We start from the raw sequence: 22,807 nt of genomic DNA, 5'->3' as shown, positions 1-22,807 counted from the left end.
TGAACTCGAAAGACTTAATCTCTCATTCAAAAACCGCTTTGAGTGAAAGATTTGTACGATATGAACTTGAAATGTCATATGAAAGCGTATTTATACAAGTTGAGGATTTGTAAGCAAGAATCGTTTTCATTATGTCGTAACGTTTTATTTCTTTCGGACGACTGTCGCGTCTAGCCTGTCACGACTATCTATCTATATAGCTATCACGACTAACCGTCGTGACTATGTCGTGGATGTTTATTTTATCGTTGAACGACCGTCGTGTTTAACTCTTCCCACTAGATCGTGACGACAATTATCGGTTCACGACGACAGAATCGTTTGAAGCTACGATTATCTGTCGTCACGACATAATAGGAACGCGCCCTTACTTGCAGATCTTGTAAGAAACGTAGGCGAGATTTTAGTTCTTGTATGTCAATAAACATTACAATACGACAATCTTATGGCGATTATTGCTTGCGATAAAGTATGTCCATCTAGATGGCCCTTTTACACATTTGTGTTGAAAGAAAAACTACAGGAGAATTTGTAGAATACCGAACTTTTAACAGAATTTTTAATTGGAGATAACAAACTGACAACTACTGTCACTTTGAACAATTTTTTGACGTGAATTTTGTATCAGTTCTCATTGGAAATTAAGAATGTTATTTTCTTTAAACTTATCTTTTATTACTTGAATATTGTGCTATATCTATTTAGTAAATCGGAGCCAATATAGTAACGGAACCAATAAATTAATATTAACGGTCCGGAGTTTATTTTCAAACAACACATGAGACTATGTTTTAAAAGATAATATAAAAATTTTGTTAAACTGTTGGTTCAATCTGCTAGAAGCAATATACTACGTTTTAAACGCGAATTTTTATATATAAAAAATCATATTGACAAATATATTACCAATCCATAGCGTTAAATTGCATATTATAGATATAATAGGTAATTTTGGCGATGATTGTCACTATAATTGATAAAATTAACTTGATTTTTTTTGGGGCTTATATTACTCGTAACAGTAAATGTCATCAGAATTATAAATGTCGATGTAGCTATAGCTAGATCGCTATAAAATGTAACCAATCATCACCCATCGATTTGCGGGGCGCAGGAAGGGAAACCCGCTTGACCAAACATAAGAGCTCGATTCGCGCACAGCACGAGCAATTACGGATGATGATTGGTGGGCCTCCCTGATTGGCCGAATTTTGACAGTTACGCATTTGTCCTGTAGTGCTAGCGTTGTTTTACCCCTACATATCCCATTTTCATATCAATCTCTCTTTTTAATCCAATTTCAGTTTCTTGCTCGGGGTTTCCATTACATCCAAAGCATCTGCTATGCATAAGCTGACTGGTCTTTTCATTTTAGCATCTGCTTTCATGTTTTTTGTCAGATTTGACAGATGGCGTATCTCGTTCGTGATTCCGCGAATCTTGGCCATGGTTGACGCGCTTTTGGCCTTCAGTATCTGGGTGCTTGTCGAAGGAGTCGGTTCATCGAGTTTTGGCATCTTGGCTGGAGGCTCCGAGTCGTCCTCGGAGAGACTTGGCAGTTTGATCATTGGCTTGCGCGGTTTAATGTTTGGCAACACTGGAAAGAAAATATATTTAGATTATTAAGGCTGACAAATTAGGATTTTGGCATAACTTATGTACATAATATAATGATCAATTATATTATGTAAATAAATAAATATTTAATTTAATTGACATCTCTGATCCTAAAGTAACTAAAGCGCTTGTGATGGAACTCGAAAACAACGACGGCACCACAATCACCCAGACCCGACACTATATAGAAAAGTCAGTTTTCTACAATGCCGCGGCCAGAGATCGAACCTGCTGCCCTCAGAAACACTACGAAAACCGGTGTGCAAATTATGTACACATAGCGCAGTTACTTCCTGTCTGCCTGTACCACTAGCATGAGAGTTTTTAGTGATAGTCATCGCAGAGCGCCTAAAATATTTTGTATACAAAATGTTACTTCTTTATGTAACTTCGCCATACGGCAATGGCACAGTCGGCCTGGATCAGGGACTCGAGTTCAAGAACCGGTGAATGGTGCGTGACTTATTAAAATAGCACTTGTTTTGATATTGAAAGTCAAAACAAACGCTACCATTTCAGGGACCAAAATGGTCATACATTCTGCCTACCAAGTTTATTCACATTATTATGCTGTTCGAAATATATTTTTAATAAATTAAACAACTATATTAAATAACTAGCATGGATCGCTTTGTTTAGAAAGTCTCACGTAAAGGGTATGTGAAATGGACTGATCAAAGTGAATTTAACTCGTGGTTAATTTTTTGTTAACGATGACAGACGTCTCAACCTACGGAATTCTCTGTACTACGAGTAAAGAGCAAATTATCCGAAAACCAAAAAATGAAAAAACAATTTAAAAGTTGTATTCTGCCTTTTTGAAGACGGAGTAATTAACATTTATAGGGTTGTCAGTTTTCATAGAATTTTAAATAGTTACGTAGTTGTTGTCGATAGTTTTATCGATAGATTGTGAAAGGGAAAATTTTGCCAAAAATTACTGAATTGTGATTGTTACGACGTTCTAATGATTACTAATTGCGTTATTACTTTCTTTATTCTTATTTTGACAGTTGGCCTACTAATATCGAGGTCTATTATTATTCGTTCACATTTTAACAAGAATAGCCGGATTTGATTACCTATACCTCCTCTTTGTATTTTTCATTAACATGGTTCTAAATACAGTGTATATATATCTACGAACTTACAAAAATTGACAATTCAAGAATAGAATAGAATACGTTTATTTGCCAGAATACAGTATTTATACTTACGGCACTTTGTATTCAACCTGCACGCAGGTGTGCAAGTGGTAATGGTATTTCACATTTGTCTCTACAATTACAAAGCAAATCGCTTCGAATTAATATCAATTGGTATTTGTAACTTCTAAATATTCTTTATTACTTTAAAAGCAATGAGTCAAAAACCATTCAATTGTGATTTAAAAGTAAGTCCTTGTAGTGATTTAATTGCGTTAGATAAATTATTAAAAAAATCTTATAAATATATTGAAGCAGTTATTCTTATGAACGAGGTTGTGTCAATTTCTTTTCATTTTAAATAATCTTTGAAATCATATATACGCAGATCACATAACAAGATAAATAATTTATTTTTAAATATGTTTAAGGATTAAATGAACTTGTGCTCAGTAATTGGATGAATAATGGGTCGAGGGTGATACAAATGAAACAAGTTCGGCTACTTATTCCATAAGCGTGATCAATATTTAGTCGATAGTTGAAAGAACATATATCGACTGCAATCACTAGCTGCTCGCCAGCGGGCAACACTTGCACAATGAACTTGGGGCTTGTCGGCGTTGATTTCTCAATATCCATATACACTTTCAATTCAGCAAAGACAACGAAAAGTAATTGTCAGGTCGTGCAAGGGACTCCTGAAAAAAGCTTAAAAGCAAAGAGAGAAGAGCTACAGCGACAAGAGCTACACTCTTCAAACAGCAAATCCAATATTTGTCGAAAAATATTTTGGATGTTTCTGGAAACGTCAGTTGCTCCACCTGTAAAAATGAGTTTCTTGAATTTCACTCAAGCGACGTTACCACTCCCCCACAATGAATGCGAGACCTCGGAATCGGATGGGGCAAATTCCAATTACCGAATCGCTTTGATACGTTAAGGGTAAGGCCAGACGATCGTAATCTTTTGAGAATAGAGTCGCATTTTTTGAGACGGATTCATATTAGAGCTGTTACACTGTAACACTGGCAGCGATCGCACAAACGTGCGTACTATCGTTTTTTAAGCGGTTGCACCAATATTGTATCGAGATCGTATCACTACAGCTGCGGACTAAAAAATATGGAAATTCCTTAAGCCTCGATTACTTTCAGAACCGCTGTGATCAAAACTCACACATTTATAATTTAAAACACTATGAATTCTTATAATGATTGATCGTAGTTTCAAATTTAAAATGAAACAACAAGTTCTGGACTGTTAATATAATTTAAACTTTAACCTGTTGGCATATCGTTGAAAGTTCAATCAACAACTATTATTAATGCAAATTACAGCGTTTTGGTTTTATATTGGAATTTCAATCAATGTGCTGCCATCTAGCGGTTAATAACTAAACGACGACGAATTCGAGATGTCTATTTAATTCTCCAAAATAGAAGCGACCATATTGCAGCGGTCGGTATAAGTTTTATTTTAGTTTCTTGTGACAAAAAATAAATACGACGAACAGAGAATTTATTAAAAATAAATATATAAGACTTAATAATGATACGAAACACCACTATAGATAATAATTACAAACGCGACTTACATTTTTGCACTTCAACGTAGCGAAATAAGGTATTTTTCTACGATTTTCGAGGTTTTGCACGAGGTAATTGACACGACAATAAAGTATAAAGCGAAAAATGGCAATGGCATTTATTGTTGTCATCTGGTAGTATTTCATAAATTAATCTGGATGTTTACATAAATTTTCATATATAATATATGAAACTGCCAATACGTTAATCTTTCCACAATAAACGGATGTACCCAGCTTCGTTTGTAATGCTTCAGAATTGCACACTACTTTTAATGGATCCGTATATACAACACAAACCCCAGTACAAACGCTTAAAAGCAACTGAATAAATTACGTTCCTCTGGCGCCCCCACAGAATGTCAGTCGAACGTAAATTACGAGACTTAAAAGACGCGACTCACATCTCACAAAATTACGCTCATCTGGCCTCACCATAAAAAATTGCAACAGGGCACGCACGTTAAAGACAGATTCTTTATCACCCAGCGGGCAGTATTGCGCCTGCGCATTCATTGTGAGCAGGGCCTCATGTACTCACGTTTGTTCTGGTGGCGTTTATTAGTGCCAATGGGCAAAACCGACAGGTCCAGCTTGATCTGACTCCCAAAATGACGTAAAGGCTGCGCGGCCGGCGGGGCTGCGTCCACTTCTGCGCCCGTCGGAGCTGAACAGACACACGACCGACTTTAGTAAAGGTAAATTGCTCAAAATATTATCAATCAGAATGCGTACTTCGGGGAACGCTACCGAACACTACCACTACTTGGGAAATAGATTCATAACAAAGTGACCAGAAAGTAGCTGAAAGCGGAAGGGGCAAGGAAGGAATCCAAAGGTCGCTGGTTCATATCCGGCTCGAAGGACCAATGATCGGAGCGGTGGTGATTGCTGTTATGGATTGTGGAAACACAGGGTAAATTTACAAACTTTACAGGCGAAAATATTACGAAATGCTCTTTAGTACAGGCGTACCATTAGACAGTTCCATTGATGGTACAGAGGCAATTTTGTTTGCCATTGGCCCATTAATGGCACCGTGGAATTTTTGTTTTCGCCCTCGATCACCCGGCATTGTAGTGCACGTTTTTTTGCAGTACAAATGTTACCGAATAAACAGTGGCGCATACATTAGATATAGAACCGTTCACACGGTGTTTGTCCTGCAAAGAAATATACTGTATACGTTTATCGAATACAGAATAGAACTATAGTATCGTATTCGGTGTGCAGTGGCACATAGTATTAATGCATCTCTTTCACACGCCGCGAAGTCACACGTTCTTTATCGAGTAGGCACGGAACAAGCGGCGTCTAGTATAGAAGCATTCGTATCTCGACCCCTCCTACGTAGAGTATCATATGTTGAAATTGTCAAGTTTACACGGGAGCGTTTTAAAGTTTTGAATTCACTGAAATAAATATAATTATAAAATAAATTGTGGTTGTTCATCTAACCGATATCTAGGATTTTATAATACTCTATGTGCATAACGAGTATTGCCGAATAGAACTGAGAAATGCTAGTCACGTGTTATGCTATAATACTTTACGTAGCAGGGGTCGATTATTTTTGGTAACCTCGAATTCTTCACAGTTTTAATAAGTTGTCAAACCTACCTACTGACATCCGAAAGTAATACAAAATTTTTTTTCATAATTTCCGTTGGCGTCTTCTGTGCCCATATAAAAGTGTAACAAAGAGTGGATCCATCACAGACGTGTTCTCAGGGCGATTGCTGTGTGAATACTGCGGCGATTCGTCTATCCGTTTTTAATTGAATACGTTAAAAAGCGCAGGATAATGCCGTGTGAACCAAGGCTGAAAGGGTATCACAACACTTATCGTCGCGGGATCGCCTTGGTCTGACCATATTGTAAATACACAAAAAAATAATTGAATGTCATGGTAGTCAAACATCGTCATATTCAATAAACTTAAAAATTACAATTATTAAAGCGACATATCAGGTCAGCCACTGATAGCTGTAAAACGACCTGGCCGTGTGAAGATATAGATTTCTCACAGATGACGCTACTGCAAAAAAGTCATTAACAACCAAAAACAAATATCTGCAACAAGCACTGAAAAATTCGTAAGATCTGGTTTGTTATTATTTTGGACATGTATTTTAGATCTCGCCTGAAAGATTAATATTGAAGTCTTAAATGGGAGAGGCAGTATTCCCCGGCAATGTCACAGTCGACCGGGGCTCAGGTTAATATTATTATTATGCCTCATCAATATATTATCAAAATTTCGTATATTTCATTAAACTATCGAGTTTTTGCTAAATGTCCCCCAATCTGGGAACGATAAAGTTGCCATAAGAAAAAATCATTTTAATGTGAAACACTCACCAGTGATGGCCTTCCCGCCCACTGCTTGATTGGTGTGCGTCAATTCACTGTACTTTATGTCGCACTCTTCTATACGCTTCTTCAAGTCCCCTGGAAATAACAATAATAATATAAATATAAAAAAAACTAGCAGCCTAATGGTTTGACATACTGTCTCTCTAAGTTTCTTTTTAATTTGATATTTACCATGAGCTTTTTGGTGAAGTAAAACTTAGTGAGGAAACCTCCCCACATCTGCAAAACAATTTAATGTTGTGTGCGAAGTTTCCAACCCGCATTAAGCCTAAGCCCTCTCACAAAGGTGAGAAGCCTAGGCCCAGCAGTGGAACTTTATATAGATTAACTATAATTATGTACAGGCCTTCGGGTATACAACCAGAAATAGAGACGAAATGTCATTTAATTTGTTTGAAAAACTATTCTGCCAGTATTCTGCAAATAAACTATTCTGCGTGTTCTATTTAGTACAGTTGATAGAAAAAAAATGGTACATGTAAAGTACTTTTGAATACAGCGGTTTTCTTGTAAAACTTCGAGGTACGTTTGTTTGTTTTGTATCGTGAAAATCTTTAGGAATCGTGTTTTCACACCTACCGTATTACTCGGTGTATATCCCCAATTTGACAATATATTTTTTCCAAGGTGATTGATTCAACAATTCCACTGTTTTGCGGAATCAACCAAAACCATGTGAGGTTTTCTCGACTCTAAAACAGCCGTTTGTTTATTGACGTCTTATTGTATAGACAAGCAAGCTTTCTCAGACTGACTCCAGCCGAATGTATGTTAATAAGTGTATCACCACATTGTACATAGTTCTTACCTATTGTTGCATCCTGTTCCCTCTGATGTTTTGTAAACTCTCGAAGCATCTTGCGTTGACGCAATGCTACCTTCTTGTACTCCAACATCTGAAATAATAATGAAAAACATCTTTCTTTCCAGGCCCTATTACAGGTTCCATGGTTCACGGCTGACTGAGATGGTAAAGTCATCAACAATGGTCGGAAAAAGGTGTTCCACATATATAGCTACATATGTAGATATAGCTAGAAGGAGCGGCATAGTTGTTAAAACCACCAAATATTAATTAATTACTTTTTCGAATTCCAGATTTCCGGAAATAGTTTTACTGCATCGTAAGACAAAACTACTGACCTAACAAGTCGACGTGGGATTTTAAAGTGATTCTAATGGTGCCATGTAAAAAAATGCAGTAGATAACCCTTTTACCAAAGCAGAAAATAAAGAAAGTAACGTGAATGGTCACTCTCCGCCTCTGCCTAGCCTTAAGATACCGCATGGCGCACCGCATATTGACGGTCACATTGACGGAACGGCAACAAGGCTGTCAATTGAATATGTGGAACACCTTTTTCCGACCTATAGTCATCAACCAAGTCTATCTAATATTAATACAAAACAACCTTACTATAAACTATAGTTACAAAAGTTATTAATTTAAATACTTAATTTTTTAATTTACCAATCATACCAATTTACGCTACGTACGTTTTTATAACAATATGAACACGTCATTTATATACGAATACAAATGGCATTTCCAATGTTTATTTCTTAGCTAATTGAAAAATATAACTAATTTTATTTATAATTATTAATACAAAGATTGAACAATAGCGTCTTCAGCATACCTGGCGTGGAAGGATTTTTTTAGTGTTGACGTGTTAATAATTATAACAAATTAGAGGAGTAAAACAAATTCCCACCTTCTTATAAAACTTCTTGTACTGCGAGGCCAGGTATAAAGAGAGCTTGGCGTTTAATAAAGATCGACGACGAAGGTGTATCATCTCATGGCGTATCTGCAGAGGTGCTATGGTCACTGTAACAGGCATCAGTGAGCATGTGAGCTATTTGCTAAAGTTTTAATTTTTGTGATGATGGTGGTGAAAATACAAACACATGGGACTTAATTATCACGTCTTAGGGTGACGTGCGCGGTGGCAGTGCCCCTCAGATCCTTGCGATTTAAGCTCCGCTTACTTGAAAAAAAGGCGGTAAAATAAACGAAAGTGCTTTGCTATTCTTTTCTGTTTTTTTTTTGTATTTTTTGTATTTTCGACGTGACAATGAATGAGACGAGCGATAACGAAAATACAGTAATGGATTGTACTCCTTCTAATTTAAAACAAGAGGCAATATTAATGGAAAACTTGTTGCCGGCTATGAGCAAAGTAAGATACATGAAAACTTATGACACTTTCACACAATGGAGAAGCGAAAAAAATGATAATTCGTTTCAGAGACTGCGTTTGTAGCTTACTTTAGCGAAGTTGCTAAAACTCAAAAGCCATCAACATTATGAGGTACGTATTCCATATTCAAATGTACAGTCCAACTTAAACACAACGTCATCATTAAGGAATACAGTAACTTGGAGTCCCTATTAAAGCACCAATCTGCTGGTTACAAAACTAAAAAATCAAAAATATTTACTGCATAGAACATATTGAGATTTTTAAACGAGGCTCCAGGGGACAATTTTTAACAACTAAGGACTACGTAAGGTTTGTTCGTATATATATCGTAATGTGTAACATTGAAAGATATTAGTTTCAATACAGTAAAATAAACCTTTGTTTGTTTCAGGTTGTTCTAATTTTAGGGATAAACAATGCATGCAGGAATATAGAGCTCACGAATATCATCACAAAGAACAGAAAATCACAATATGTTTATGTATAATATTACACTTTTAACATTAAGTAATTAATATTTCTTTTTTACTTTTTTTATTATACATCTTCCTGTCCTTAGTCTTTTATTATTTCCTCGCATTGTTTTAGAAAAGAACTATATATACCTCGGCGGGATTGCGAGACTCGTATAAAACTCATACTCGTCCTGCAATCCTTTACTTCCCGGCTTATGCAATAATGTGCTATTCTCTGACAAACTCCCCACAAGAAGCCTAACACAATGTGTGGCCGTGACATACATACCGGGCGGGCGTGGCGCAGGCGCAACACTTTCATGCAACCGCTTCCTGAAGGCCGGTGCGATCTTATCGTCGAAATGTTCAATGGCCATTGATGATATGTCCCGGAGTTCTTGAAGGACTTCGTGAGCACGTGGCGGGGTTTTCGACGTTTCCACAAGAGTTAGTACTCTCTTTATTTCGTCTATCACCTGCGGGATACAAGATATGGAAAGAAGAGAATTATATTTATGTTGCCATTCTTTAATGACAATAATTTTGTTACTTCAAGAGAATGAGAATATGGACAACTCAAATTGACGCTAGATAGCTTTTGATGACATCAGTGGCCATACGAGTCACTTTGGGCGCTGGATGCGAAGGTCCCGGGTTCGATTCCCGGTAAAACCAATTCGGGAAACGTACTTTTCTAAATTGGTTCTTCCGTTTTTTCTAAAGTGGTAAATCTCGTTGCTCCAATACTCATTGTACAGGGAATTCCCAAGTTTGAGACCAGGCAACGTATTTATCGGAAGTCATTGTTTGTACGATGAAATTGTTCCGAGCGTAATATAAGTAAAATAATTGAGCAGTGAAATTGCGAGTATACCAAACTCTGGATGGACATTTGAATTTGGAAAAAACGCAGCTAAATATGTAGGCACGATTCATTTCATAGTTCTAATAGAAGACGTACCTTTCCAGGAATAAAGCAACACATGCCGCTGTCAATGAACTTGGAATATGTCATATTGAGCATCGAGATGCGCGTCTCAATCGACGTCAAGATATCGCAGTGGCGTGCCAGGGGATGGTAGCTGAAACATTCAAGTTGTGTGTCTGGACAATTTTCGATTCCTGAACTTTAACACTGGGTACCGGCTTCAAATTGTATATAGGCTATTCAAGGCTAGAGGAAATTTATTTACGATATATCGAAAATATCGATGTTTTGTACAGATATGTTGCAAAATATCGATGCAACATTTCGATATATCACATCGGAAAAATATCGATATTTTTTTTACACAAACACCACTAAAAGTTTTCTTGTTAGCATTTTTTTGGTTCAATAATTTCCAGCAAAATTACTTTCTCATTTCACCCCACTTTTACTTTTATCATTTTTATGCGTAACTTCTAAAAGTTTAAAATTCTGCTTGTTGACAGTTAATGTCATTTTTTTTTTTCACTAGTTACGTTCAGTTTCACGCAAGTACCTTAGGGAAAGAAAACGGTTATTGTTGAACATTTTATAAGATCATTGTGTCAAATTTTTTGAATTGATAATGCAAAAAAAAAATTCTTTAATTTATTGCAAATTACTTTAAATCTCTTTATTTTTAATTATTTCTTTTTTTTCTCACAGTAAATGCCGTTATTTTATTGTCGGGTTTAATTAGGTACGTAAGCGTGGGATAAAGACAGGAAAAGAGAAGAGAATCATGCACCGATAATAGACTTACCAACCCGCGGCACTGGTAAAAATATCAATGCATAGATACTGCATTTCACAATGGTTACAATAGAACGCCAGAATATTGTGATGAATAATTTTTCACCGACTTGAAAAAAAGGAGGTTCTTAATTCTACTTCTTTAATTATTTTTTTTATTTTAGACGATTACTCCTTGTACTTGTAAACCTATTTCAATGATTTTTTTAAATAATAATGTGACAGCCCTACACTCCGAGCGAAGTGTAGGCATTAATGCCAAACAGGTGGAAGCTGCTTTACTTGTTTGATTATACTATGGTATTACCAAGCTGATAAAGTTACAACAGAAATACAAAAATATCCTCAGTTCCGATATTCAAACTCAAAGAAGATTCTGGAAACAATTCACTTGATTAACTACCAACGCTCCTAACAATGAAAGAGCTAGCATGAAATAATAATAATAATAATAATAATAATAACGCACACACTCAACATAGCCCCGCACTAGGGAAACCCTGTGTCGCGGGTGCCATGGACACACATAGACAACCACAAATTACACCCAAACTCACGAGAGAAATAAATGTAGGCCATACAAATATTTCTCCCGGCCCGGGAATCGAACCTGGGACCTCTGCGTGGCAGTCCGGCATGGTAACCGTTCGGCCACAGAGGCAGTTAAAATGCAACACAAATAACAACAGAGGTCAAGCTAGAATGTCTGCGATAGTTCCGGTACAATTAAAGCAATTTCACACTAGGTCCCGTTTAGGAGTTTCATATAAATCTCGTATAGTTCTTACCGCCGTTCCGATTCACGACGAGGCAGTTGCGCCTTGACACTCTTCAACGCCATGGCGTGGCGACGCTCGATCATGATGAACCCGCGGTTCAGCATGCGGCTGCATATCTCATTAAAGGCTCTGGATACCTGAAAAATCAAAGAAAATTTTGCCTGTGATGATAGATGCCATCAATTTCAGCCTGGTCTTCTGAGCATTAATTTGTGTTTATTCAGTCCTCATACTAAAAAACAAAACAGCAATGCAGCTTTAGTACATTTTTAACCCAAATCATAGCACAGAGCTATGACCTATTTCGCTTGCTGTACTCACAAATTGTTGTTTATTATTAGATTAGGTACTATCTGACTTTACACAGAAAATGGTTTTATTGCAGTGGTTTGAGACATTAATTTCTAAGTAATCTTAACCATAGGATACAGCAGGTGACGAGGCAATGACGCAGCTGATGAACTAGCCAAAAAAGGGTCAGGGATGGACACCGTGCAACCAGAACCAATAGTGTCCCTCCCCATCAATAGTCAGTGCAATATAAATCAAAATCCGAAATGAACGCTCGATGTATAGACGTGGTAGTATTATATTACTTGGTACTTACTCCCCCAGGGTGTACCGGCTACGTCCTTGGGCGTTCTGTGATAACATGTTACCACAGACTGCTCAAAGACTTCGCACACGTGGAGGTGGAACAACTAACACACCCCTAGTATTATATTATAAATGGATACAAAATAAAAGTTATTAAGATATTGTGTGTCTATGATTGTAATATTTTGAATTATCAAAGTATTTCAATTTTAAAATATCTTAATAAAATATTTTTTTCCTTTATGATGTAAATCAAATAATAACAATTAAATATTAACTTAAATTGTCCATTTAAAGGTAAAACCACATAAGCGACATTTTCCACATAAAGGCTTTAATTTATATAGCTATGGTAAGAAAATCACTATCTTTCTGCACGTGAAGTTCAATAACAAAACAGCTATAAACTTAATACCAGTTTTATCTGCAGAAAGATAGTAAATTTCTTACAACTGTGTGAAGGTGAAAACCCTTATGTGGTTTTACCTTTAAGCAGATGATATTGCATATGATAGGTTTGGTATCCTAATACCACTTAAGTACCTACATGGCAAAATAACATTTCCAGTTTGTAACACACAATAAATGAAAAGCGGCTTCACATTGTTTGTTGCGTATGCTCCATCTGCGTGTTAATATGTAATCTGAGACAAAAAGGTAAAAAAAACCTAACCTGAATAGTATAACTTCGGCCTTTTCAGTGAGAGTGAATAGACAATATTTAGGCAATAAATATATATGCTAGCGTTTATATATAAATTTGGATGTTATCATTCATTTATCTCATTCAATTAATAGCTTTCCTAATTAAACAAAAAGATCTGGTGGTAATATGACAAGCCAAAATCAATTTTGCATTATAATGAATACTCATATTAAGGTATTTCCTTATATTGCTGTTAAATTTAGATATATTATTTATTATTTAATTACCTGTGTCCAACATTGATCAAAATGAAGTACAAATAGGTATATTTGAATAAAGATATATGTAAATACTAATATTGCAATTTATACAGGTCAGTCAATAAAGGCTGTACTTATTATGTTATTCCATAAATTAGTTTCATAGCTACGTAAAACACGTGATTTGATATACACAATAAACAAATCAGTACAAATGCACCGAGCAAATACGTAACGATGCGTCTATATGCTCGCCTTTATGTCATACATTTGATACAATGTAACAGTTGAAGTGCTTCTAGAACATATAGAAAGATCTTTACACCTCGACACTCTTCGAATTGTGGTATAAAAAAAAGTACAATTGGAATGAAAACAATGTTTTTAAATCGTCTCAATTAGCTGGCATTCGTGAAAAATGCTCATTTCTATAAATACAACATGAAATACGTACCAATCTATTCTTCGCTATTTCATCGGAAGATAAATATGAAAAGATGTTCTCTAACGCCACAACAGGTAGACTTAGGAAATCCATACTGCTCATGGTGGCAAAATTAGCGAAAATGAAGCTCTATTTAACACATAACAATGTAGAAGTCAAAGAAAATCGTAATGTTTACATTAGACACAGTGCGACTGCTAAGTTTTCCTTCCCGACGTTTCTGAAGAATCAATCAAATGTCAAAAATCATTCAATATGGCATATCATTCGTTCTCCCACGTTTCGCAGTGAGTGAATGGAATACACCGATTTGGTCGAAGCTGCCTTTTTGCTCCAACCTTTTGTTTGTGTAGTATTTGACCCGCGATTTTCGATTTTTTGAAATTATTGCGGGTAGTTACTCATACACGAGGCAACTCGTTTGTACCACTCGCTTGGTTAGTTTGTCACAACACGTCATGTCATAAAAATGTCCCACCTCACACTTCACCTCATGTAACAGCCTCACTCATGTCATACTGCTTCGAATTCACCAAATGCAACAATGATTGATCCTGCACTGCCTGCTTTTTAGCTGATTTTACAACATAATATGATCATACTTCCATACTACTAAATAAAATTGGCATTTATTTATACTATATCATAACACTTTAGTTATCCAATTGACTGATACCATTAATATTTCCCGTCTGTTGAGTCATTGCCGTAGGTGCAAACAATCTTACCACTACCTCACCTACTTTGAAGTAGGACATTGAACCGCCTCATTTTTTCAAATGAGGTACTCCCTCAAACTCATTTTAATTTCAAGTCGTACCCAACACTAGCCTTTGGTTCCTTTATTTTTTCCATGATCTAAGGCGTAAAAAAGAATAACATGCGACTTTATATGATGAAAAAAATAATTGGTTTCCTTATTCTAAGCATTCAACAAAATAAGGCTTTTAATTATCAGAGGATAGGTAGAAATGAGTTTTTGAAACCTAGGAGTTTTGCCACTTAAATAAAAATAGATGGCGTTAGGTTTACGACCTACATACAGTTGATATTATATACTGCTGACCTATTATAAGACTTGTGATAAGGTAGTACAGGCAAATGCAACTCTAGTAGCCTTGTTTCTTTAATGTACACACGCCAGCACATCAAGCTACACATTGACGTATCTTGTTCCATTGCAATGAAGGCGATTTTCGAACAAAAATGTGTAGTCTGATGTGCCGTTGTCCGTACATACATACATACATACAATATGTATATAGTGTAATATATATACACATAGGTACAAATATATATATATATATATGTATATATATATATTTTATTTATGTATATATATATATGTAATATATATGGAATTTATGTATGTATATATATATATATATATATACATACATAAATAAGTAGGCAAAAAAAGCAATAAGATGATTACAAAGAGAGTTCAGCAGGAAAGTGCGCTTTCAACCTTTTCTTGAAAGACGCAACAGACAGGCTAGACTGGATATGGGAAGGGAGTCTGTTCCACAACTGCGCTGCACAAGAAGAAATAGAGTTAAAAAAGAAATTTGTTTTACAGCTAGGACGAACGAATATTATGAAACAAAATCAATATTGTATAAAACCGTAACTTTATTAATAAAATTTATTAAGAAGGGAGATCACAATGCTTTTTCTTAACATGAAAACGTAACGACGTATTATATTTTGTGGCAAATGGACACATTTCACATTTAAAGCGTTTTTCCGTTGAATGTTTGTATTTATGTTGCACTAAGTTTGCAGGCAGGATTGTAGCGTAATCACACTGATTACAAGAGTAACGTTTTTTCCCAGTCATATGGGCTTCTTCATGATATTTTAATATGTATTTGTTCATCGTTTGGAAGGGACACTGAGTGCATTGTAATTTGACACCAATTTCCGCATGCTTTTGTTTGTGTTTTTCCATTGCATCCTCATAGAAACTTTTATATTTACAACCAGAGAAATCGCAGTGTAAAGTTGTGGCGTTCTTGTGTCTCAACATATGCTGTGTCATACTGGCTTTGATTTTAGTTTTGTAATCACAAAATCTACACTGGACCTCAAAATTTTCCATATTATGTATTTTAATATGTTTCTGTAGATCAATTTCTGGAACCATTTCTCCGCACATTTGACATTGTGTGCATTTTGCAGTGTAATGATTTTGCTCATAATGTAATTTAAGATTCTCCCAGCTGGAGTATGTTTCTGGGCACTTTATGCATTGGAATGTTTGAATATCTCCATCTTCTTTTTTAACTACAACTATTGACTCCTTATGACCATGAGCAAAATTAACATGCCGACATAACTCAAATTCATTGGGAAACGGTTCGAAGCATTGTTCACATTTCTGCATCTCATCTTTTGCTTGGTCACTAACTGGATGCTTAAAAATCATATGTCGTTTATAACTCTCTTTAGTTTTTAATTCTTTTTTACAATATTTACAAGTGTATAATACTTTTAAATGAACTTTTTGTAAATGTGGTTTCAATTGCCGTTTTTCATAGAAACCTTCATTACAAATGTTACAAAAGAAAGTCTTTGGGGCGTCAATTTTGTGCGTACATCGCAAATGTTTGGCCAAACCTCCTTGCGACGCAAAAATTAAGTTGCATATTGGACATTCCTTGACTACTTTCACATGGGAATGATTTAAGTACATCTCTCTAGTATCAAATTGTTTATTACACACTTTGCAAAATGTTCCTTGAACATGTTTCCTTTTGATGTGTCGTTTCAGGCTTTCAACTCTATTGTATGACAGATTACAGAATTTGCATCTCAACCTGAAGTAATCCTTAAATGCATTATGTTTTCTTCTCATGTGTAATTTTAAGAAACTGATTGAAGAAAATATAAGGGGACATTCTTTACATGCTATTTCTCCAGCTTCGTTTCTGTAACTTTCAAAAAATTCTTCAGTACTTTTTGGTATCCCTTCATCATTAACTTGATGTTTCCTTTGGACATGCCTTGTGTAAGTTTCTCTTTTATTAAATATTTTAGGGCACGATGGACAACTATACCATTGATCTATGACAGGTTTGTTTTCTTTTGAATGCTTTCTCTGCATATGAACAAATAAACTTCTATATTTATCATAGGTTAGACCACACTCTGAACACACATGGGTAAACGATTCTTCGAAAGCATTGTGTTTTCTTCTCATATGCATTCGAAGTCTACTTTTGCCTTTAAACACCAACGCACATATGTCACAAGTCTGTTCCTGATGATCTTCAGCAGAAGCGTCAGGTCCGTGTTTTCTTTTAATATGTGCCATCAAACTGTTTTTCTGGTCATATGACATTCCACAAAAGTCACATATATGTATGAAAGAGCGACGGTATATTTTGTGCTTTCGTTTTTGGTGGATAAGTAGAGTCCTTTTAGATTGGAAGAATAGATGACATATTTTGCATCTGAAGTTGGGAGGTGCAGGTGCCTCCACTTCATCATCAACAGATTCAACTACATCTTGTATGGATTGGTCATTGACAATTTTTTCAAAAGTGAGGATGCAAGCTTCATGATTTTGTGGTTCAATTTTTACTGCTGGCTCTGGGCTTTCTCCAGAGGCACCCTCAACCATTAGGTCAGCACTGTCTGTAAACTGGAACAAATTTCTTTTTTTAATAAATATTTTAATTGATTCATTACACAATTGTAGGCAACTTTGATTATTTTAATGCCTACCCAACTTATACTCTAGCCAAATTCGATGTAAAATGTTTAATAACAAAATGTTGCTAGGCATCTAATGATGGCATAGGAAAAGTGTTTTTTTTTTTCAATGTTCATTATTAAGGCTTGCTCTGCCCACGGCCTGCTCTCGTAATTGGAATTTAATTTAGGTAAGTAGGTAATTGGGTTATGTAGAAATAATACTTACCTAGCCAATTATTATTATATATATATATATATATAATAACTGCCTCCGTGGCCGAACGGTTACCATGCCGGACTGCCACGCAGAGGTCCTAGGTTCGATTCCCGGGCCGGGAGAAATATTTGTATGGCCTACATTTATTTCTCTCGTGAGTTTGGGTGTAATTTGTGGTTGTCTATATGTGTGTCCATGGCACCCGCGACACAGGGTTTCCCTAGTGCGGGGCTATGTTGAGTGTGTGCGTTATTATTATTATCGTATTTATTTTAAACTCTCGCCTCTCCCAAGGCCTAAAAGATTATTATTATTATTATTATTATTATTATTATTATTATTATTATTATTATTATTATTATTAAGTTTACAAAATATCTATTGATACGTATGATTTACGAATAAATGTAAGTTTTTGCATTCTATTAATATTTATTTACTGCTAGATGGTAGGTAATGGTAGATGAAGTGATACAAAATTATAAGATTTTATTTGATATTAATTTACTACATATTATATCATCCAGCATCTATTTCCGATTCTGAACTTGAATTACCACTAGAACTTGTTTGCAATCTCTCCCTTAAATTCAAAAAGTCACCAGAGACGACACAGTTTTACAAATAATTAACTATTGGTAATTTTTTATGTCATTTTTATGTGATTTGAAAGTTCTGTTGAACAATATTCATTATAAACATGGCTTCAACATTTAATATTATTCATAACTTGAATTTGGTAGGAATATATTAAAATTGTGGCAACCGTGAAAGAATCTGAGATGAAAACCCTAAAAATCATGTTTTTGTTTGTTGACATTTATTCTACATCGAACTTGGCTAGAGTTTAGGTCAGTTAATTCTTGAATAAAATGTACAAGTACTAAGCAGACAAGCTATTGTTTCTATACTAAATTAATTTAAATTTAGTAGCTAAGGTAGAATACATAAATAAGAATAAATGTGGAAGTGTTGGACTTTAACAGTCATCATGTTGCATAATGAACAGAAGTCTGAGCAGATAGTAGAGTACACCAAGCTAAAAGCTAAATACCCAGCTGAGAGTCAAGCAGTTGGGAGTCCCGCCATAAAATGAATTTTAACTCGTTTGTGGTGAGAGTACCGACCAAACATCTGTCAACCCTCATGAAGAAAGAGTTTTGGCCAAAGGGTATGACAAGTGCAATTTGTGTACAGTACTTATTTAGTTTATTATATTGTTATAGTATATTATTATTGCATATAATGTTATATATTATATGGCCTATATGGGTAATGTGGTCTGAATTAAATTACTAAATAAAAAGTAATAAAAAAAATTAAGATCTACTGACAATGCAGACATGTCATGTGAAAACTCTGCACTGGCACCAGTACAGTATCTATACATAGTTACACAAAATATGATTGATGCTTGATACTTACATCATTAAAATCCAATTCTACTTCAATATTCTCTACTTTTATATTAACCTCCGGATCCAATGTCGGTTCTGTTTCAGTTTCCATAGCCAATACCCTCTGCGTAACTAAATATTTCTCTTCAATATCTTTAAATGGATCTTCCTGCTTTTTCTTCTTCTTTTTCTTTTTTTTCTTGATTTCATATGTCATCTCTTCTTGAGGCAGAAACGAGGTTGGATCTTGGCGTGCAGGAAAATTTTCTTCAATTTTTATTTTTAAATCTATTAGCTGATCCACCATTTTGAAATTATCTGAAATTCAAGGTTTTCGAGTGATCAAAAGATATTATATAAATTTTCTACCTTTAACACTTTTTTTTAATCTAGCTTTAAGAGGCCTGAAACATCCGGGCGTTTATGTCGGCCTCGTAATGTATGTAGTATTTAAAGGTAGCAAATTCCACATCAGGCTGCACCATAGGGGCATCATGTCCAGAAAGCTGGCAATGTTTTCCCTTTGGGTAGCTAAACTTATTCTTGCCAGTCACCAAGCAAGCTTTGACAGGGCAAACTAAACAACTAAGGAGTTTTTTAGATTGCAAGGATTTTGGACTACTCTGGCGCCGAAGTCCGCTCAACTCATGCTTGCGTTTCCCTTATTGGCAAGGGTCCTCAGGGTCTACCAAGTCGTTATCAATCAATTAAAAGAGATACAGATATTCATTACACCTACATTAAAGTTAATAAACACAATCAATCTCCATTTCGAGAGATCTGAATATCTAGAAAAATACCTATTTCGAGATGTTGAAAATCATCGAATTATACAAGCCTAAGCTGCCCTCCGATAATATACACACGTCATTTACATAACTTACCTATGTTTTACTTAAATAAAACATCAACATCGCAAACATAAAATTATTATTAACAGATTAATAAACAAGCCAACGGGCACATCAACTAGAAAGAAAACACAACACAACACTTATGCTATTTGGACACGTGAATTATTCATAGCAAAAATCAATAATTTATTCACATAAAAATGGATTATTGAAAATCAGCCGTCTTATCACGCCATTTTTGCAAACTTTGACAGATCATATTTATGTCTTATATTTTTTTAAATTATTGAGTCAGCCACTCCGGACGGATATTAGAGTGAATCATTCATTCATTCAATTTTATAAATACATTTTTATTATCTGCAGCACCAGTAATAACCGTGTAGCGGGAAAATTAAGCTTTGTATCAGTGACTCTTTGTCAAAGAGGATGGAAAAAAAATGGAAAAAAAGCTCCTTGTACAGGGTCAAGATTATGTGAAGCTTGTCACTTATGGTTTAAACCCATTCCATCCTCTAAGAATCCAACTCTATGCCGCTTACAATAAGAACGGTCCAAAGTACAAAGTATCAAGCTTGACGTGCTCTTGACTGTACCTACTCTAATCATGGACCCTTTTTTGTGTATAAATAAAATCATTGTCATGGACCAAATAAATAAATCCAGAGGATGGCTGTTCTCCATGCTATAGATAGGAACTTTGAAAAAGGTCAAAATCCCGTCTTATACGATAGATGACGCTGATCGGTAACTAGTTTATATTATGTAAATGGCAGAGGATATCAATTAATTGTTGTTTAATATGAATTGTTCTTTAAGTAGTCTGTTTTTTTCCTTATAGTATATTATTCAAATATTGATCATGAATTAAAATTCTTTTCTACACTTTAACAAATATGAATATAATACGAATATGAAAATATGCGTATTAGTACATGGCATTGTGTGTTATCCACAATTTAAAAACTAATGCTTGCTAACACGGGTAGATTGCGCTAATCCTAAATAAAATAAAAATGGCCGGCGCAGTATACATAAAAATGTATGCAATGAGCGCCATCTAGTTAATTTGTTTGTTATCACTAGAAATTAAAGAATCTCTTTTCAACGAAAAAATATAGTCAAATGCGAGTCGCATGTATAAGTTTTTAGATGTCCATCTCGTATGCAATAGCGTCGATGCTTGACTCCATATTTGCATAACACAAATTTGTACCTTAATATTGGGGAATAGAGATGAATATGCTATAGACGAAAAAGAAGACTAAAGGCTAAAGACTCTGCGTCATTGTGAGTTGAGCCTATGAAAGGTAACCGCACCGTTCCAAAAACACGGAAGACAAGAGACAAGGGAACTAGAGATGGGAAAAACTGCTTATTTTTTCAATCGTTTAAACGTTATGCTTTTTTAAAAAAAGCGTGTCCTTTTTTTTTAAACGCTTTTTCACTTAAACGTTTGAAGCTAACAAAATCGTTTAGAAAACGTTTAAGCGCATAGCTTTTTATGTTAAAAAAAGCTTGAAACGTTGTGTTGATAGCGAAATGCAAGAGTAGGCCACTAAAGGTTTTAAGATAAGTTTTTTGTAAAAATTTTATATATGACATAACATTATTATACTAACATTTTATTAATTGGCGTTTAAAAACACAAGTTGTTTAACTTTCGTAGTTAACAGTTGAAATGGAAAAAAATGCTTATTTGTTTAACGTTAAAACGTAGGTTTAAAAAGCGTGCTTGTAAAAGCGCTTTTCACTTTTATTTGTAAGTCAATGCTTAGACGCTTTTTAGTTTGACGCTTAAAAAGTCGTTTAGAAAGACGTTTTTTTAAGTTTAAGCGCATAGACTTCATGTTTAAAAAAGCTTGCAACGTTATGTTGAATTAATTTGTATAAGAAACGTAGATGGCGCTACTTGAAACTTAGGTACGTCGTAAAAAATGAAATTGTTGAGTATTTACGGAACTAACCAGCGACCAACACTTACGCTTAAAATCAAAAGCGTGCTTATGCGCTTATTTTAAAAAGCAGACTTCTTAAAGTGATTTTCGTTTATACGTTTATACCTCTAAATGGAACCGATGTTGCCAAAACTCACACATTCTTAATTTGAATCACTGTAAAATCTTTATGTTCATTGGTCGTACTTTCAAATTTAAAAAGAAATAAATTCTGAATTGTTAATATAATTTAAACTTTACCCTGTTGGCATATCGTTGAAAGTTCAATACCATCAATACCTATTATTACAAGTTACGACGTTTTAATATTATGTCGAAATTTCAATCAATGTGCTGCCATCTAGCGGTTCATTGCTTAACGACAACGGATTGAAGTTATTAATTTAATTCTCCAAACAAGAAGTGACCATATTGCAGGCCTATAAGCTTTAATATTTTCGTGTCTTGTAACAAAAAAAATATTTCGACAAACAGAAGAAAGGTTTTACTAAGGCCGCCAAGGCATGCAAAAGCATATTACGTACGGCCAAGTTCGACCATGTGCACCGCATAGAGGCCATACTTGCCTCTTATCCAGCAGGCAGCAAATCCTTTTGGTCCCTGGCCAAAGCGGTCGAATCTAACTTTTGTCGCCCATATTTGCCACCTCTGCTGAGGCCGGATGGCTCGCTGGCTCATACTGCGAAGAGAAGGCGAATCTCTTTGCCTCACTATTTGCAGAGAGTTCGCGTCTGGATGCAGTAGGGACCCTACCACCTACTTTACATTAGGCAGGCTGCACTATGGTGCCAGTTCGCATTCGCCAAAAAGAGGTACTTAGAACTCTGCGAAATCTAGACGTGAATAA

At 35.3% G+C, this 22,807-nt stretch overlaps 2 protein-coding genes across 4 annotated transcripts; both read right to left on the bottom strand.

Annotated features, from left to right (window-relative positions):
• Positions 1 to 346: 346 nt before the first annotated feature.
• LOC113228773 (F-box only protein 28) lies at positions 347 to 13,975 on the bottom strand. 3 transcript variants are annotated; one of them, XM_026462148.1, is made up of 9 exons: positions 13,845 to 13,974; positions 11,897 to 12,024; positions 10,350 to 10,470; positions 9,678 to 9,864; positions 8,442 to 8,557; positions 7,535 to 7,622; positions 6,712 to 6,801; positions 4,892 to 5,017; positions 347 to 1,597 (listed from the first exon to the last, which is right to left on the bottom strand). In XM_026462148.1, the coding sequence occupies exons 1-9, from the start codon at positions 13,935 to 13,937 to the stop codon at positions 1,290 to 1,292; spliced, it is 1,257 nt and encodes a 418-aa protein (XP_026317933.1). In that variant the 5' UTR covers positions 13,938 to 13,974; the 3' UTR covers positions 347 to 1,289. The 3 variants fall into 3 exon arrangements, with proteins under 3 accessions (XP_026317933.1, XP_026317934.1, XP_026317935.1); XM_026462149.1 differs by lacking the exon at positions 13,845 to 13,974 and adding an exon at positions 13,032 to 13,077; XM_026462150.1 differs by lacking the exon at positions 4,892 to 5,017 and having other exon boundaries at positions 13,845 to 13,975.
• A 1,489-nt stretch (positions 13,976 to 15,464) lies between these two features.
• LOC113228767 (zinc finger protein 26-like) lies at positions 15,465 to 20,112 on the bottom strand. Its single transcript, XM_026462141.1, has 3 exons — positions 20,033 to 20,112; positions 19,177 to 19,466; positions 15,465 to 17,481 (listed from the first exon to the last, which is right to left on the bottom strand). The coding sequence occupies exons 2-3, from the start codon at positions 19,453 to 19,455 to the stop codon at positions 15,484 to 15,486; spliced, it is 2,277 nt and encodes a 758-aa protein (XP_026317926.1). The 5' UTR covers positions 19,456 to 19,466; positions 20,033 to 20,112; the 3' UTR covers positions 15,465 to 15,483.
• Positions 20,113 to 22,807: the final 2,695 nt, after the last annotated feature.

This window comes from Hyposmocoma kahamanoa, unplaced genomic scaffold (assembly GCF_003589595.1).
Source record: "Hyposmocoma kahamanoa isolate Upper Pololo Valley unplaced genomic scaffold, ASM358959v1 240, whole genome shotgun sequence".
Taxonomy (NCBI): domain Eukaryota; kingdom Metazoa; phylum Arthropoda; class Insecta; order Lepidoptera; family Cosmopterigidae; genus Hyposmocoma; species Hyposmocoma kahamanoa.
Note: the sequence above shows the minus strand (reverse complement) of the source record. Positions and strands in the feature narration are given on the sequence as shown.

Coding starts and splice junctions, on each gene's coding strand:
- LOC113228767 (XM_026462141.1), bottom strand. CDS start 19,455: ATGGTGGATCAGCTAATAGATTTAAAAATAAAAATTGAAGAAAATTTT. Junction 17,482..19,176: donor TAGAATTGGATTTTAATGAT/GTAAGTATCAAG, acceptor AATTTGTTCCAG/TTTACAGACAGTGCTGACCT.
- LOC113228773 (XM_026462148.1), bottom strand. CDS start 13,937: ATGAGCAGTATGGATTTCCTAAGTCTACCTGTTGTGGCGTTAGAGAAC. Junction 7,623..8,441: donor ACAAGAAGTTTTATAAGAAG/GTGGGAATTTGT, acceptor TTATTATTTCAG/ATGTTGGAGTACAAGAAGGT. Junction 5,018..6,711: donor GGGCGGGAAGGCCATCACTG/GTGAGTGTTTCA, acceptor GTGTCTGTTCAG/CTCCGACGGGCGCAGAAGTG.